Consider the following 18,768-nt stretch of genomic DNA (forward strand, 5'->3'; position numbering starts at 1 on the left):
TACAGAAACGTATGCACAAAACTTAAACACCTAAAAACATACATAGAACTAATACTCTAATGTTGTGTTCACACCAGACGCGGAACGCGCGGATAAATCACGCTATTTGCGCGTAAATAGCCACGTGAACATTTGAGTTTACTTGCTTCATTCGTGCGTCTAACCCCGCTTCATTCGCGCGTCAAATCCACTTCATTTGCGTGTCAAATTCACTGCAGAACAGACGCGTAGTCGCGTGATGGGCAGGGCTTCTGTCTGCCCGGTGACTGTAGCTTCGTTGCTAAATGGCTAACATGGATTTAATGAAAAAAATAACAGTGTTTATGTGCTTTATGAAGACTGAAAAACAGCGTCGATACGTTTAGGACAGTGTCTGAGTCCACTAGATTCTTTCAGAGGTGCATCCAGCTGTGTGAGCTCATAAACTCCTCCAGAAACTGAACCTGGATGATGGAGGCTTTCAACGGTGCTTCTGACTGAGCCCAGCCCAGTTTGATGACTTGTTGTCGCTGTCGGCTGGAGGATTTCCCCCGGAACACCATCAACAGGTTCTACGTCACAATCACGCCCCCACAAGAAGAAGCTTCTGATTGGTTAACGCAGCGCGAATGTCTGCTGAAGTTCAGATTTTCAAACTCGAGAGATTCACGCGAAACGCACGTTAAGCAATTTGTGTCATTCGCGCCGCGCCATTCGTGCATATCACGCCGCAGGATGTCTATTCGCGCGTTTGCATTGACTTAACATGTAAATCATTCGTGCTTTACCCTTGTTCCACGTCTGGTGTGAATGCAGCATAATAGAGAGTTTCTTAACCTTTTTCACTTCGAGGCCCACCTTTTTCTTCGAAAATTTCACTTTTTTCATAGAAGACATCTTTAAAAAATTTTTTTTTATAAAAATCTAATAATATTATTATTTTTTTTTTTTTAAACGCAGACAGGTTCAAATCTCCTGATTTCCTCAGCTATATTATTTGGGCCTCTTCTTCAGTAAAGGAACCTGACAGGACTACAGGAGATGGAAAAAAAAAACTGCTGCTGCTTTGAATTAGACTGACTAATATTCATCTATTGATATACATGCTTTAAAATAAACAACCTAACCGTAACCGTAACTGTAAAATACAGTTAAAAAAACCCTCTAAATATGTTGAAACATAGATCTGAAGGCAGTTTGGTTTGTAGCTGGACATTATTGGAGTTCGCTGACAGGAACAGTGAACAGCTGTTCACTACTGAAACACCAAAGTGTCTCTCTAGATCCTCCTATACGGACACGCGTCAGTTATAAAACGCCCACAAGGCGTTTATTTGGACAACTATGAAGAAGATCTCTATTCTCTCAGAGTGAAGTATTTTCTAAGTGTAAAGCAGTTAATTTTCTCTTCTCAAAAAGTATGAATGGTTTGCAGCAACATGCCAGCCTGTTAAAAACACTGTGTAAGATGAGTATGCCTGCACAGGAGCAAAACTAGGAGGAGGCTATGCAGAAGAATGACTGATTGTGTATAACTGAATATGTTAAGCACTGATTATATATGTTAAATACTTGTATGAAGCTTAGAGTGAGTAACATATTATTAAGTTAGTATGCTATCATGACAATGTATGTAAACACTTAGTCCTTTTGTATAGGTTACATCTATGGAGAGAGAACTTTGGTTTCAAAACAGTTGTTGACATGACATAGACCTGTGACATCTCTGCTGACCATAGCAAGCTGGCTGAGAGCCAAGAATAGCAGGAACACATAGAGTAAAAACTTATCCAAAAAAGGTCAAGAGTTAAAACAAGACACCTAGGGGTGTGGAAAATAACCTGTGTAAAGATTGCGGAAAACACAGAGACTTTAGAAAGAGCAGAAGAAAGAGTAAGCGAAAGTGGAGGAGAATGCTCTGAGGTCTGCCCTGCTCTTTCTCGGCTTTATTATGGAGAATAAAGTCTATTTTTTGATATTCAAAACCTCCGGTCTGATCATTTCTAATTGATAAGAAGTCAACTTACGACACTATGCTGATATTATGAAGTGTTCACGAACTTGTGTGACTGTGATACGGTTTGAGTCGCAGACGTGAGGCACACATGAGCTGGTTTTTAGAATCATCATTACCTTTACATTTGTGTGACTGTTTGCTTTATACCATAGATATATACACTAGATGTCGCCTGGCCTATTGTTGTCTATTGGACGGAATGCGTCAATAGCGCCACCATCTTGCTACAGGGTAGCGCTTCTTTGAAATGAATGCGGGACCAATGTACAGTGGAGGACTGTGGCCATCCAAAGCCAGAGATATACACATATACACATATATCTATGATCGGGAGTTTTCCTGGATGTTAGTATGTAATTTTTTTTTTCTAATTACGAAAATTATAATTTTACATCACTTTTCTACATTGATGGATCAGTGACCGCACGGGCATTCCTGACAAAAAGCTTGTGTTTGTGTGTACAGAAATGTACTATTCACCCTCCCTGTTGAAATTTGATCTAATCATGTCCTGAAACACAGCTCCTCTCCTGCTTTCACTTCTCATACTGACGGAGGGAGCGATTCGTTTGTAAATGAATCCCCCGAACAACTCTTTCACTAACGTTAGGCGACAATAATACAAGTTTCTGGCAGCGCAGCATCTCATTGTCATATTTCTTTTGCATTGTTTGCTGATTTTATTCAACAAAACTAGCATAAGCCGAGTGTTTAGTGCGATTCGGAGCTGCTTTGCCGTATGGTGAATGCAGTAAGTGACTGTTATCATCAATAACTTTACCTGATTAGCACAAAAGTTCAGAACATACAAAAACAGAAAAAACTTAATATTACCTATAAAATTCAATTCAATTCAATTCAGCTTTATTTGTATAGCGCTTTTACAATGTAGATTGTGTCAAAGCAGCTTCACATAAATGGTCATAGTAACTATAAATGGTCATAGTAACTTAATAAGTAAATGTTCTGCCTTTGTGCTTTGTTTTCTTTGTTTGCTCGGTACTACGTCCTTAGACAGCGCTAAAGTCCCGCATCTTCACGTAATAACACTGTCTTGACTAGTGCGGTTGAATGACACTTTTCCTGGGAGCACTGTACCAATGTGGCGGCGCTATTGACGCATGCTCAGGGTCCCTATGCAATATCTTGTGTATATATCTATGGCTTTATACAACTGAGAACGGAGTCGAAGTTGACGCAAAGAGGTTGTAAATTTAAGCCACAGTTCTGTAATTAACAGTAAGGCTGTTTTTGCAGTCCGAATAAGCCTGTTCAACCACATACATCAGGAAATGCCATTACTTGGATCCTTTCAATATGGCATATTTATTAATGAAATCAAATTAGTAAGTCAATTTTAAGCTTTTTAGTCTCGCGACCCACCTGCAGGATCACTGAGGCCCACTAGTGTAAATTGTAAAAAATAGAGAAAATTAGGTTTCCATGACACTTTATATGACCAGATCTGGACATCACACGTCTTTCAAGTATTTTCTGACTTGTTTTGCGACAGATAAATGCCAAAACATTTTATTAATGATATTTTTCTTTTCATTCGGCATGATGGTTGTTAAAAATTGCACCAAGCAAACTATATTCATTGTCTCCCCCACTTGAAAAACCCCAATGGTTCAGCCCAGGCGTGTCCTTAAATGAGGTAATCAAGATAAAACCTCCTGATCCTAAGCCGTCATGAGCCTCTGCAGGAGCGTGCACACCAGCCATCAGCACAGAACGAGCCTGACAGCAAGGAAGACCACACACCGATACACATCCAGAGCATTTTAAATAACGTTATTATTACTTAATAATAATGTGCATTATTATAACATGCCAAAAGAAGTGTAATACATGTTGTATATTATATTTTATATGATTTATTGTTGTGATGCAAAGCTGAACTCTGCTACCATACTGATAATACGACCATACTGTTTTTAACGCACCATATTTAAATCAAATAAATGTAGCACCATGGGGTGTGTATAAGAAATTTCATTTTTAAAATCATAACTTTAGTGAAAATATGGAAAAAAAAGATACCATATTGCATTAAATATAACAGATTCTGGAGCTCTTTGATAAGCTAATGCATCCTGTTGGACATGCAAGCAAAATAACACAACTGTTCTGTACATTAGAGTCTGACATCTGGACGCTTAAGTGAAGAGGTTAAGAGGTTAAGAGTCGGCGGAAGTCATCTGACCTTTCCCTGTTTCTGGATGAGCTGGAATAGGGTTAAGTTGGGAATAGAGTGTAAAACGCAGATGGATAATCAGTGGTGGTCATAGGTGTCTGTCGTGTTTGCGTTAAGCTCCAGCAGTGAGATGTGCTCATCTCATTAGTGCGGATTAAGACCATCTGGAGCAACAATCAAGGGCAGAGCAAAGAAAAAGAGGACGGTGCAACCTCTGTGGGTCATGTTTCCAGGACACATTTGCGTGGCGATAGATTCAAAATGATATTAAATGCAATGATGTGTTTTAGGATCAGAGTTTGTCTGTGGTAAGAGAGGCTGGGCTGCAATGTTTGGATATTCCGGGAAGTGGATAGATGCCATTGACTTCCAAATCTCTACGATATTAGGGTGCGCAGGAATGATTTATCTCATAGCATCTATTAAGAGCTGCGTGCGCTAGATTCACTCCAGAATGATTGCTGATGCTGCGGTTATGAGTGCAAGCGGAGGAGTTGCATTGGTGTCATGACCCAGATGGGAGTGGGGTTTAGTATTGAAGGTCAGCCAATAGTAGCTTGCAACTAATGCTGGACCCTTACAGAAAACCACAACAGCTTTAGGTGTGTACAGTCCTGTTAAAAATGACATTTGAAAGATATGAAGATGATTTGGAACACAGATAAAACACTTGTGAAAGGTGGGGTTTTAGAAGATTTTCATATGAAAACCATGTCATATTTACAAATGTGTGCACATTTGTTGATGTGTTTCAGAGGAAAATGTAAAAAAAAAAAAAACATATTTCATGTGTTCCAAATGTGTTCCACATGCGTTTAAAATGCGTTTCACATGCGTTTAAAATACGTTCCTCATGAGTTTAAAATGCGTTCCACATGCTTTAAAATGTTGCACTTGTTGAAAAAGTGTTCCACATGCGTTTCAAATGTGTCCCATGTGTTTCAAATGCATTCCACGTGTTTAAAATGCATTTCACATGGGTTTCAAATGCGTTTTACATGCATTTAAATTGCGATGCACATGCATATCAAATGCATTCCACATGCATTTCAAATGTGTCCCAAATGCGTAGCATGTTTCACATGCGTTTAAAATGCATTTCAATTGTGTTGCATTTGTTTCAAATGCATTTCACATGCTCATAAATGCCTTTCTTGTTTAAAATGCATTCCACATGCATTTTAATTGCGTTAAAAATGTGTTTCAAATATCTTTTATTTTGAATGCATATCACATGAAATTAAAATGCTTTTCAGATATGTTTAAAATGCATTCCACATGCATTATAATTGTATCCAATATGCGTTCAAAATGTTTCACGTGTTTCAAATGCATTCCTCATGCATTTAAAATGCGTTCAACATGCATTTAACAAGTTTTACAGGTGTTTAAAATGCGTTTCACAAGCATTTAAAATGCATTACACATGCACTTTAATTGTGTCGCATGTTTCAAATGTGTTTCACATGCTCTTAAAATGCCTTTCATGTTTAAAATGTGTTCCACATGCATTTTAATTTTTGAATACATATCACATGCGTTTAAATTGCGTTTCACATGTTTAAAATGCATTCCACATGTGTTCAAAATGTTTCACGTGTTTCAAATGCATTCTTCATGCGTTTAAAATGCGTTCCACATGCATTTAACAAGTTTCACATGTGTTTAAAATGTGTTTCACATGCATTTAAAATGCATTACACATGCACTTCAATAGTGTCGCATATGTTTCAAATTTGTTTCACATGCTCGTAAAATGCCTTTCATGTTTAAAATGCATTCTAAATGCATTTTAGTTTTTGATTACATCACATGCGTTTAAAATGCGTTTCACATGCGCTTAAAAATTGTTTCAAGTGTTCAAAATGAGTTCCACATGCATTTAAATTGTGTCCCACATGCATTCAAAATGCATTTTAAATGTGTCCCACGTGTTTTAAATCCGTTCCACATGCACTTAAAATGCGCTCCTCATGTTTAAAATGCTTTTCACATGCGTTTAAAATGCGTTCCTCATGCATTTAAAATGCGTTCCTCGTGCGTTTAAAATGTTCCACTTGTTGAAAATGTGCTCCGCATGCATTTCAAATGTGTCCCACAGTTCAAATGTGTTTTACATGTGTTCAAAATGCCACTATGCACTAAAAATGTGTTCCATGTGTGATTAAAATGTGCTCCAAATATTTGATGTGATTTAACATGTGACTGCACATACAAAGTTCATGTGGCGTAAGCGGAAATACATTTCTTGCAAACACAGTGGTTGTGTAGTATTTACACACCCATGTTATTAAAGAGCGCACTGCAAAAAAATAAAATAAAAAAACGCTTTCCAAAGGGGTTCGCAAAATATATATTTTTTTCATTTTGACATTTTGCTTGCATAATTTGCAGTTTAATGGAAAAAATAAAATTATTATTTTTAAAACAATACAATATTTTTTGCTCATCTAAAAAATGCATCTTGGTTTAGGAATTTTTACATATTTGCACTAGAAACAATACAACTCTTAGTAAGAAAAGTAAGTAAAAAGCATTTTTTGCAGTGTGTATAATGTGCGATGTGTGTATAATGTATGATCTCTGACCCTGTTCATTTGATGTTTATTAAAATAGATGCACAGGGTGTTTTCCACCAAATCTTAACCCAGACTGAGTAAGCAGCAGGTGAGGTCACACAGACCAAAACAAAAACAGACGTAATTATACATAATCCATATTTCAAAGTAGAACACCTGGCTGTAGCATTTCTTTACAGAAGCGAATATGTAAACATTTTACATGCTATTTTACACTTTATGCAATGTTTAAGCACACAAGAAAAAGAAGCGATTGATAGTGTGAAGAAAGGTCTAAAGTGGATAAATGAGAGAGAGAAAAGGATGTGATCTATATGAGACACGGTGTTCGGGTATTATACAGGCTATTTTAAAAGTTGTTACTTCCTCCTGAGTTAAGACAAGCTAGAGAGAGAGAGAGAGAGAGAGAGAGAGAGAGAGAGGGAGGAAGAAGTGAGAAACTCTTACCTCTATGCAGTCTAATTTCAGAGCGTGTTGATTTTGGAGTGGCGTCGCACCACACTGCACCTGGATCTGTCAACGGTGCTTCTCTTCCACCTGGCTCCTAATTTGAGAGATACAAACAGTTAGATTATGGCATATGGGATACACAAACTCTATGTAATTACACCTATGAACACTAGGGGCTCCAGACTAGAACTGTTACTTTGAAGACACTTCATAATGAAAAACAAAACAATTATAGCTAAGCTTGCTTCAACATTGTCTACACAACTAAATGTATGCAAAAGCTTCAAGCTGTCTATCTTTATAGATAGATCGGCATAGATCAAGCCTTTGTATGTGTGTGCATCTTCCTAGTGTATTTACTGAAGTCACATACCGATACAATATGGTAGTTAGGGCAAAATGGCTTAATTGTTGCAAACTTTTTATTATTGAATTAGCACTTAGTCTGGAGTCCTGAGACACGAACAAACACAAGTCAAACACTTGCTCAAGCGACATTTGACTTCCAATCAACAGAAGCAGCAGCATACGGGTTGTTCTTCACAACACAACAGTGGGTTTCATGGTATCAAAGAGGAGATACATGTGCAACACATTTTAACAAAGCATATCTGTGTAGTCTATTATTTGCTATACCAATACAATGCTGACAACACGGTGGGAACGAAGCATACCACTTGAATATCCTGCTAAATGATAATGCATAGCCACAATCACAACACAGCAACATTTTAACCAAACTGTGCCAAGACTAATACATAGACAAATATGCAGAGCAATGCAGTCAGGTGGACAACTACAAATATGATAAAGCTTTGCCTAAAGACTGGGATAAGGGGTGTAGGGTATACAATCAACTTCTAAGTATCTGATGTACAGGCTTAAACCTTCTGCATCCACAGCCGAGTCACTATGGTGGACCTGTGGTGAAGGCTATATAACTGTCCAAACTTTCTCAAAACTAAAATGATTGAAAATGGAATTGACCCTTGGTGGCAGTTTAATTGACAGGCAATCCAGCTAATTGTAATGCCAATATTCTGTACCCCAATCACTGTCCACCATGTTGTCAGACGAGCTTCATAGTAGAGCAGGGATCACCAAACTTGTTCCTGGAAGGCCGGTGTCCTGCAGATTTTACCTCCAACCCTAAAAAACACACCTGAACAAGCTAATCAAGGTCTTACTAGGTATTCTTGAAACATCCAGGCAGGTGTGTTGAGGCATGTTGGAAGTAAACCCTGCAGGGACACCGGCCCTCCAGGACCAGGATTGGTGACCCCTGTAGTAGAGTAACATGCTCATATGCAGACATCCCAAGTTGGGCAAAGTAATTTCTGGGGGCGACGTCAATCATATATGGGTGGTGGACCAGCCGTTGGTTGAGTGACCTTTTGGTAGAATGGGAGGGTGGTTGGCTTGGGAAGGGATAGATGGGGTGGGAGGCGTTGATATGGCCTGGTGGGTGTTGGTCGGGCATGCAACGTGTGTGTAGAGGGCTAGTTGCGCAAGCTGTATTTGAAGAATTTGAAGAAGGGGAAGGGGTGGGTGGGTGTTGCTGGGAGTTGTTGACGCCTCCATTTACAAGACATTATCACTCATTTGCAGGCATCAGGGAGTCACTATGCATATGCAAGAGACTTCTGGGAGACTTGGAATGTCTGCATAAGGGACTTGCAACCCAGAGAACAAGTTCCCAGAAAAGCTTCACCATGGCTGATTTTGGATGCCGGATAGAAGTGTGGCGGAGCTTGAAGAACTTTAAAAAACCCCTCCAAAGTATAAATGCTATAAGTCAAGACACACTGAACTGATAGTGACTGTTGTGGGTGCAAATTCGCACCCATCTTAGAACCATGGCTGACTCAGAAGTGTGGTGGGGCATTCAGAAGGGTCCATTGCCTAGTTTCTTTGAGATTGCTATTGCCAACTTTAAGAACCCGCTCCAAACTGTGAATGCTACAATTGAAGCCACATTGAACTGATAGTGACTATTGTGGGTGCAAACTTGCACACATTTTAGGATGCAAAAGGTTTCAGCAATACTTTTAAGCAGGTGCACCCAATCCTGTTCCTGGAGATATACCTTCCAGCAGAGTCCATCCCTAATTAAAAACAACCCTATATGATCTGAAGAAGCACTTGATAATTAAAGACAGGTGCATTTGATCAAGGTTGCAGCTGAACTCTGTAGGACAGTAAATCTTCAGGAACAGGATTAGGCATCTCTATATCTAAAGGATTGGGAATTTTTTTCCAAGAAAGCTTCTTAAGGAAAAATGGCTGAGGTATAATGGGAGATGGATGGACAGAGGACAACCCACCCATGAGTGGCTGCTTGTGGGCAGCTCTGGCTGGGATCTGGAAGTGGGGGGCAAGTGGTGGTATTCATTGCTACCACCCTCCACCCACCACTCTGAACTCATCTGCTCTAAAACCACTTCTCCAGGGTCAAACATCTGAGGCTCCTCATCGTTATCAGTGCCATACTCTACATCAATCTCTGCTGAGTATCCGGTTGGTGACTTAATGCGGTGTACAGTCTTGCTAAGTAAATAAGGCCCTTGCGATGTTCCTGCCACCATGCCAGTAAGGTCCGATGTCATCTGGCTACGTAGCAAAGCTTCTCTTCTGAGTCGGTCACCACGTGCTTTGTGTGATGTCCGGCGCAGACCCCCATTTCCAGAACTAGGCGCAGCATACAGGCTACTGTCAGAGTCCAAATCAATCTCTTCCTCATCTAGGTAGTTGTAGGTGTCTACCGTGTCGGAATAGTGCACTTTAGGTCTAGACCTGACTGCTGTTGTCCCTTTGTACCTCACTACAGACTTTTCAGGTTCGGTTTTATGCTTATGACTGTGGTACGGGGGACGTCCACAATGCTGGTTCTTGAAGGAAGAGGTTCGGGAAGGTCTAGCATATGGCTCTGATTCGGTGTTGTCTTCCTCTTCTGTGACCTCTGGGATGCTGAAGAGCTGCTTGTTGTGGAAGGCATGAGGGGGCAGCTTTATAATCTTCTCCAAAACTTCCTCCTCGCTGTCAGTTTCCCACATTTCAGACTGAGGTTGTTTTAAAGAAGCATTGAGGGTTATCAGGGTATGAATGAAGTAATCGATTGAGAATATATGGATGAGAAAATGGTCGGTTTTGTTTGGTGTAAAAAGTGGAAAGAAAAGGAAAACAAGAAAAAGAAAGAAGAAAATTAAAATGCAACAGAGGGAATTTAAAAACAGAAAGAACATAAATGACAAGTATGGCTAGCAAAAATGCTTCATCACACAGCACAATCACAGCCAGTCAGAGCATAGTGAGATTTTCAAATCAACAGTTACACTGAGTGAGCCAGAGTACACAATGCAATCCCAATATTGTAACCTGACACTAGCCACATCGCAAAATGACTTAATAGATTCTCCAAATATTCCCTGAGAAACACTAGAGCATTCATATGCATGCACCTACCCTGCCCTGAGCTGTACTATAACCTCTGGGAAGGACGTCAATGCTAGGCTCAGAGTACAGATCTTCCTCCTCTTCCTCCAGTATGTCAGACAGATCAGACCGACTGCTCTCCCCATGGTAGTCTGGCGGCGGGTTCATATGACCACCAGCATAAACCTAAATGTGTACAACAGAAACAATAAGGTTAATGTGACACCTGCACAGGTTGTCCAATCCTGCTCCCGGAAGGGTCAACTTTTTGCTAAATTTTAGTTCCAACTTGGCCAAACACTCCTATCTACGTTCTTGATACGCTGAGAGGGGTGTGTTTAACTGGATTTGGAGCTAAACATTGCAGAACAGTGGCCCTGCTGAAGCAGAACTGAAAAACCCTTAAGGGAGTCAAAATGCTTTGTTTCTACGATGCATTGTGACGCAGACGAGAACGAATTGGCATCGGATTAGAGACCATAACCATGTTGTAACCATGATGTTCTTCTGATGTCATTTGACATGGTAGTGTGGCAGCTACTGTAACAGCAAGGGGTACGTATGTGCAAGAATGGAAATGGGGAGACATGTGCAATTAGCATACTATGGAGAAGGGGGCAGATGTGCGAGCATGTAGCATACTAAGGTGAGGGGGTAAGATGCATGTGTAAGTAGCATAATATAGAAATAGGGTCAATACGCATGTGTGAGTAGCATACTATGGAAGGAGAGGGGGGACTCGTGTGCAAGTAGCATACTATTGCGAGGGAGGGTAAGACACATGTGCAAGTAGCATACTATGGTGAGGGGGAGTGAGATGTGTGTGTGAGTAGCATACTATGGAGGGGGAGGGGCGAGACATGGTAGAATAATATAGCCTAGGGGGCAAGATGTGTGTGCAAGTCACATACTATAGGAGGGGGGACACTTGAAAGTAGCATCCTATGGCAAGGGAAGGGGCACATGTGTAAGTAGAATGCTATGGCAAGGGTGGGGGACACATGTACAATCAACATACTATGGCGAGGGAGGATGAGATGCGTGTACGGGTGGCACACTACGGTGAGACAAGTGTAGGTTCACACCCCTACCCTTTCACTACGACAACATGTACTGGTCATCTTAACAAAGACAATACAACCATTTTACACATGGTGTCCAGAAATGATTCCGACACTGACCTTTAGTCGAGGCTGAGGTACAGGCTGAAGGAACTCCTCAATGGACACAAGCCTGGTGTTTTCCCTATCCTCATCAGGCTCAGATTCAAAGGGCGACGGAGCCGGAGGCCTTAGCAAATGTGTAGATGTGACATCAAGAGGGTCGTTTGGGATGCTGACTTTGGGGCAAGGGGGCGGAGGTGTATGAAGTTTGGCACAGGGGTCCTCCAAGAAGTCGGAGATGGAGGCAACATGCCGCAGAGATCCTGGATTGTCTGTCTCTCTGCTGGGGATCATCACTGCAGGGGTCACTATATTAGACTGCACTGGCACTGACACAGGTGTAACAGTAGGTGAATGTATGGGCGGAGACATGGAAACAGGTATGGTGGCAGGTGCCGGCACAACCATAGGAGCTGGCACTGAGATGGACACTGGTGTGGGTATGGGCACTGCTGTGGCCAAGGGAACAGGTACAGGTGTAGGTGTTGGTGTGGCATCAGGTCCGGGCAAGACCATAGGTGCAGGTGTGACCATGGGGGCAGATACACTCACCTGTTGATAGAGATGCTTTTTTAGTTCACAAACAACAATTGCACTACTGATTTCTATCCCAGGGGTAGGCAAGTTCAGTCATGGAAAGCTGCAGAGTTTTGATAAAGCCTTGATTGGGAACGTTGGGTGGGGAGAACCGGCTAATTTGCATTTAAAGGCACAGGTTACAAAAACAGCTACACTTTGCTCTGAGCCCAAAATGGGCATATTCAACATCGTATGATAATCTATCTGACAGGTGTTTTGAGCTGAAACTTTACAGGCACATTCTGGAGACAACAACGACTTGACATCTTGTAAAAGGGGTAAAACAGGAGCCCTTTAAGACTGTAGACTCACCATTGTGTCAGAACATGAGGCACATGTTGGTGGTGCTTCTTGTGCTGGCATTTCCACCGTCAGCGGGGCAGCAGATGAAGGGTTTGCCCAGGCATCTACATAGGATGCAGGAGACGCGGGCGCTTCATGGACGATTGTTTTGGATGTGTTAATAAAGACTCCTCGAACAGGACCAGCGGTGTGTTCGTCTAGCGTAGCAGCATGTGGCAGAATGGGTGTTTTGGCAGCAGAGAGAGACGTGGCACAGACAGCAGGGTCTGGGTTGGCACTAGCTGTGAGGACACTGGCGGCGGCAGCTGGCACAGGCTGGCATTGAGGTAACGAGGCACCGGACATGATTGCAGGCAATTTGGCGGGCACATTCACTGGCAGTGAGTCCACCGACTCGCCAGACGCTGACATGGTCCGGACGGTGAGCTCACGGGCCGCCTGTAGCGTCTGGATCTGAGACTGACCAATCAGAGCGCTGCCTGCTGTGGGTGACGACACCTCTAATACCTTATTAACAGTAAATAAAAAAGGGTTACTTTCAGAAGACTTGTTTTATTAAAATAAGTTTAAAACTATTTTAAAAAAGCTTGTTTAAAGCTCCCATGGACAATGAATATTCTTCTTTTCCATAGCTCTATTTTTCTACAGCTGCAGTTTTTATTTTATTTTTATTCCATAGTTTATTTCTTATTTAATATTTATTTGTTAAGGTCATGGGTGATTGTATAAACGTGTAACCGAAGTGTATGACTGTCATAACATATATCATATTTTAAAACATTCCAAATCTTATCATATTTCAAATCAATCATATCAAATCATGTCAAATATCAAATCAAATATCAAATCACATTATACATCAAATCTTATCCTATCATATATTATATCATATAATAACATATATCATTTATCAAATCATATTATACCATATCAAATCATATCATATATAACATCAAATCAGAACATATCAGATCATATCCTCTAATAACATATCATATCTCAAATCATATCATCTACTAATTCATATCACATATCAAATCAATCATTTCAAAACATAAATCAAATCATATATCAACCCAAATATCAAGTCACATCATATAACAAAGCTTATCATAGTTTCAAATCATATTATAGATATTATAATATCAGATCATATGATGTAATAACATATCATATCATATCAAATCCTATCATATCATATCATATATCAAATCCTACCGTATCATATCAAATCATATCATGTCGTATCATATATCAAATCCTATTATATCAAATCATATCATGTCATATTACATATTAAATCCTTTCATATAATTTTATTTAATGACATTTCATAAAATTTTATTTTAAAATGTCTATTTTATTTAGACACATTCACGTTATTATTAATATTATTATTATTAATAATAATAATAATATAAAAATAATAACAACAACAACAACAGTATTAATAACAACAATAAATAATAATAATAATAATAATAATTAAAATAATAACAATAATAATAATATAATAATAATAATAATAATAATAATAATAATAATAATAATAATAATGATTTTCCCAGAGATGGGTTGCAGCTGGAAGGGCATCTGCTGCGTAAAAACTTGCTGGATAAGTTGGTGGTTCAATCCGCTGTGGCGACCCCGGATTAATAAAGGGACTAAGCCGACAAGAAAATGAATGAATGATAATGATGATAGTAGTAATAATAATAATAATAAATAATAATGATAATATAAAAATAATAATAAATAATAAATAACAACAACAATAAATAATAATAACAATAATAACAACAATAATAATAATGATAACAATAACAATAATAATAATAATAAATCATAATGATAATAATGATAATATTATATTATTAATAATAATAATAATAAATAGTTAAATAATAACAACAATAATAATAATAATAATAGTAATAATAATAACAATTAATCATAAAAAACAACAACAATAATAATAATAATAATAATAAATCATAATAATAATAACAACAACAATAATAATATTAATAATAATATACATTTTTCAGGATTAAAACAGTGGAGTGTTTCAGCAAATAAAGATTTAGGAAATTAATGATGTCACTCACCTTCTTCTTGTCAGCATAGATGGTGTAGCCAGTGACGCGGACACCATTAGATGTCCCAGCAGCATCAATCGTAACAGGCAGCCAGCTGATCTGAGCTATTCCCGGAGACGGACCCTGCTCCAGCTGGACATCCAGAGGTGCATCAGGAGGACCTATCAAACAAGGGCACAGGTTAGCGATGCACATTTAATTTTTTCAACATCAACACTGAACATTAACACTTGTGTGTTGTTCATATGTACTCCCCTTTGATTATGTTAGGGTGCACTCACACTAGGCTATCCAAACCATGCCTGGGCGCGTTTCCCGGTTTGTTTGATAAGTGTGTGTGAGTGCTCTGAATCATGCCCAGGCACGTTTAAGTTGGCCAGCCCTGGCACGGTTGGAAGAGGTGTGTTAGAGTGTAGCACGGTACGCTTGTAGTGTGAGTGCAAAAATCGCCTTAGTGCAAAACTGAAGACACAACGTCACTTTAAGGGACTGTTTCATGTGGATTTATTAATTATTCTTACTTTCCACGAACACCGAATGCCAAAGTCTACTAAAGACACTAAGCTAACCTCCTAATACCTGCAACACAGGGACATTTATGATAATTTATGAGCGTCAAAAGTAGTGGATCTGTTCAGCAAAATATTTGACCGTGTCTCACTGCATACCAAAGGACTAAAAATGATACAAAATAATATAACTATAACATGCAACTTCAGTTAATCGACTAATCCAAACTGGCACCATAGTCATGCCTAGTAAATATTTATCTCTTAAGAGCAATCACTATCTGTTCATTAGCTACTACAGCAGGGGAGTTTTCCAGATCTACCTGAGCTCAAACTCCCCACTCGCCTTGCAACGGGAGGGAGCCCCGGGCTCGAGGATCTTATGAGCTCAGGGCTCTCTCCCGGGACAGCATGCCAAACATACTTTAGAATCAATCATCAGCTAAGTGTGAACTCTTGAAATGAGAATATCCTCACCTGCAGTCAGCGTCGTGAAAGAGGTCAGAGCGGTTTTTCGTTCTCGGCACTCGGGCGGCAGCTCCCATGCGGTGCGGTGCGGCCGAGCCTCCACTTTCACACTGTAATGCATGCTGGGAGTCAGATTACTGAGGCACAGAGAGTAGCATCCCGCCTTGACCAGCTCACACTCCTCCTCATTCAAAGACACGATGTGCACGTAGTTACTGTTACTAGGCAGCCAGGTCAGACTAGCGGAGGTAGCCGTCACGCGCTCAACACGCAGGTTACTGGGTGCCACACACACGTCCCGTCCGACCAGCATACAGCAGCGCATCTGATCCGAGTTTCCATGCTCTGTCAGACACTGCACCGCAACCCGATACGATTTCTTCGCCAAATCCAGCCGTTCCAAAACCGCCTTCGTTTGGGTACCGAATGGCACGTTGATCCGCAGCTCATGATCCACATAGACGTTATAGCTAAACACTAATCCCCATCCGGCCGGAACTAGCGGACACTCCCAGCCAATGATGATGCTTTTAGCTAGCTGTTTGATTAGTGTTAGTTTTCGGGGGTAAGGCACAGTGTCCACCCCGACCTCCTCTAGATCTAGATCCAGGCCGTTTGTGAGCGGGATTTGGGATTTGGGAGCTGATGCTGATGCCGTCGTGGAGGTGTCCGTCCTGTCGGAGGCGCTGTGGGCGAATCTTAGGTGGTGCTGATGCAACCGATCGCTGCCGCTATGGAAGCTGCTCTCCTGAAGGGAATTATGGGATGCATCACCAGCCTGGTGCGTGTGCGAGCTCATGAAATCATCGTCTGATACGCGCTCAACGAAGTTTGAGGGAACGAGACCTCTTCTGCCATCCATCAGCTCACCTGCGGAGGTTAGAAAGAGTGTTTTTTTAAGCATGACTTTGTATTGAGACATTATTGCCTGATGATATCATTATGTAATTGTATGAATAATAATTATTATTATAATTATCATTATTATTATTATGATTATTATTATTATTATTATTATATTGTTTATTATCTTGTTTTAAGGGAGAAAAACTCACTTAAATTATTCATAATATTTCTAAAGATATCATTTTAAAAATAAATATTTTTGCTTGTCTAGAAAATGTTTCTTGATTTACAATTTTTTTGATATTTTGCTGAGAAACAAAATATTGAAAAGCATTTTTTTGCCGTGTGAAGTGAAAAATTTAGGATAAATGTTGTTTATGAAAAAATCTTATTAATTAGAAAATATATTTTTGATGCCTACAAAAAATAAAAAAAAAATATTTCTGTACATTTTGCATTGATACATGCATGTTTTCAGCTGTAAATAAAAAATATTAATAAAAATTGAACCCCTCACCCTCGTAGAATCCGTCATCATCCATGTCTCCATAGACGTAAATGTACTCTCCTGCAGTGAGCGGCAGCTCCACCTCCGGGTTATCATTAGGACCATCATAAGGATTATAACTGCATTCACAAATCAGAGACAGGTTTACATTTCAAACACATTTCCCAGTTTAACATGAATAATACAGTAAATTATCTGCAAGTCAGAGGCTGATTTCCTCTAAAAAATGACTTTCTCTAAAAACCTATTAATTAACAGGTTAAATATTTGTACAGTGCGCTATCAATAAGTAACATTTAATGCTGTGTATATGTATTTTTCTAAATATTTCTTTATTATTACCTTTATGATACATTGGGATTTAAGTCAGAATTATTCTAACCCCCTTGTTTTTTTTTTTTTTTTTTTTTTATATTTCCCAAATTATGTTGAACAGAGCAAGGAAATGTTCACAGTATGTCTGATAATATTTTGTCTTCTGGAGAAAGTCTTATTTGTTTTATTTCGGCTAGAATAAAAGCAGTTTTTAATTTTTTAAACACCATTTTAAGGTCAATATTATTAGCCCCTTTAAGCTAATTTGTTTGTCGATAGTCTCCAGAACAAACCATCATTATACAATAACTTGCCTAATTACCTGAACCTGCCTAGTTACCCTAATTAACCTAGTTAAGCCTTTAAATGTCACTTTAAGCTGTATAGAAGTGTCTTGAAGAATATCTAGTCTAATATTATTTACTGTCATCATGGCAAAGATAAAATAAATATTATTATTATTATGTTTATTATTATGTTTATTAGTATTATGTTTAAATATTTATATATTATATAAAATAAATATTTATATATTGTTATTATTATGTTATTACAAATATTATGATTATAAACATGTTAAAAATCTGCTTACTGTTAAACAGAAATTGGGGAAAAAATATAAACAGGGGGGTGAATAATTCAGGGGGGCTAATAATTCTGACTTTAACTGTATATGTCAAGCCTCTCTTGGACAGGTGTTGAAAATGAGCAAGTCTGCCGTTACACTCAAACAAATGGATGGTTTGTCCAACTGTGATTTCCATGTCAAATAAATGAAATAGTGTTGACCTGTAACGCGCGATGAAGACCTGGAGTTTCGCTGCTGCTTTACTGACTGAATACGGCGCTGGAGAAACATCAATATCCAGCTCCTCCACTTCACTAGCAGTGTCCACCTGAAACACACACACACAAACACACATAAATGTGGCATGATTTATAACAGCATCACTAAAAAAATCTTAATCTCAACTACAGTGGTACAAGCTGAATTAGTCATTAAATATTAATGACGCTCTTAAAAACGATTTAACAGAGTAATGACACTTTTAATGAGACCTTTATTATGATAAATACAGTTTGTTCCACTGAAAACAAGATCATAAAATATTCATATTCATTTAATTCATCTTTATTTGTATAGCACTTTCACAATGTAGACTGTGTCAAATCAGCTGAACATAGAAGATTATAGTAAATTGAATCTGTGTAGTTCAGATTTCAGAGTTGAAGTTCAGTTCAGTGTGGTTTAGTTTTCACCGCTGAAAGTCCTAACACTGAAGAGCAAATACATCCATGCACAGCTCCACAAGCCCCAAATCTT

General features: G+C 39.1%; 1 protein-coding gene and 1 long non-coding RNA gene across 39 annotated transcripts in view; one reads left to right on the top strand and one right to left on the bottom strand.

Annotated features, from left to right (window-relative positions):
* Window positions 1–18,768, top strand: part of LOC147843792 (uncharacterized) — a 1,319,745-nt gene that overhangs the window by 262,523 nt on the left and 1,038,454 nt on the right. The gene's annotated exons all lie outside the window — the stretch shown is intronic.
* Window positions 1–18,768, bottom strand: part of tspoap1 (TSPO associated protein 1) — a 252,455-nt gene that overhangs the window by 28,453 nt on the left and 205,234 nt on the right. For 31 of the 38 annotated variants that reach the window (XR_015490709.1, XR_015490708.1, XR_015490706.1 and 28 more), the window contains 8 exons: window positions 18,234–18,340; window positions 17,139–17,248; window positions 15,785–16,645; window positions 14,808–14,959; window positions 12,709–13,206; window positions 11,836–12,369; window positions 10,685–10,840; window positions 7,220–7,316 (listed from right to left, as the gene is read on the bottom strand). Coding sequence is in view for 34 of the 38 variants with exons in the window: in XM_087253071.1 (XP_087109197.1) it covers window positions 7,220–7,316; window positions 10,685–10,840; window positions 11,836–12,369; window positions 12,709–13,206; window positions 14,808–14,959; window positions 15,785–16,645; window positions 17,139–17,248; window positions 18,234–18,340 (2,515 nt within the window). In the remaining 4 variants the exon portion in view is untranslated. Of the gene's footprint in view, window positions 1–7,219; window positions 7,317–9,546; window positions 10,282–10,684; window positions 10,841–11,835; window positions 12,370–12,708; window positions 13,207–14,807; window positions 14,960–15,784; window positions 16,646–17,138; window positions 17,249–18,233; window positions 18,341–18,768 lie in introns of all 38 variants that reach the window. The other 7 variants (XM_087253051.1, XM_087253044.1, XM_087253043.1 and 4 more) reach the window with 1 other exon arrangement.

This window comes from Danio rerio, chromosome 5, assembly GCF_052040795.2.
Source record: "Danio rerio strain M-AB ecotype USA chromosome 5, GRCz13ab, whole genome shotgun sequence".
Lineage (NCBI taxonomy): Eukaryota > Metazoa > Chordata > Actinopteri > Cypriniformes > Danionidae > Danio > Danio rerio.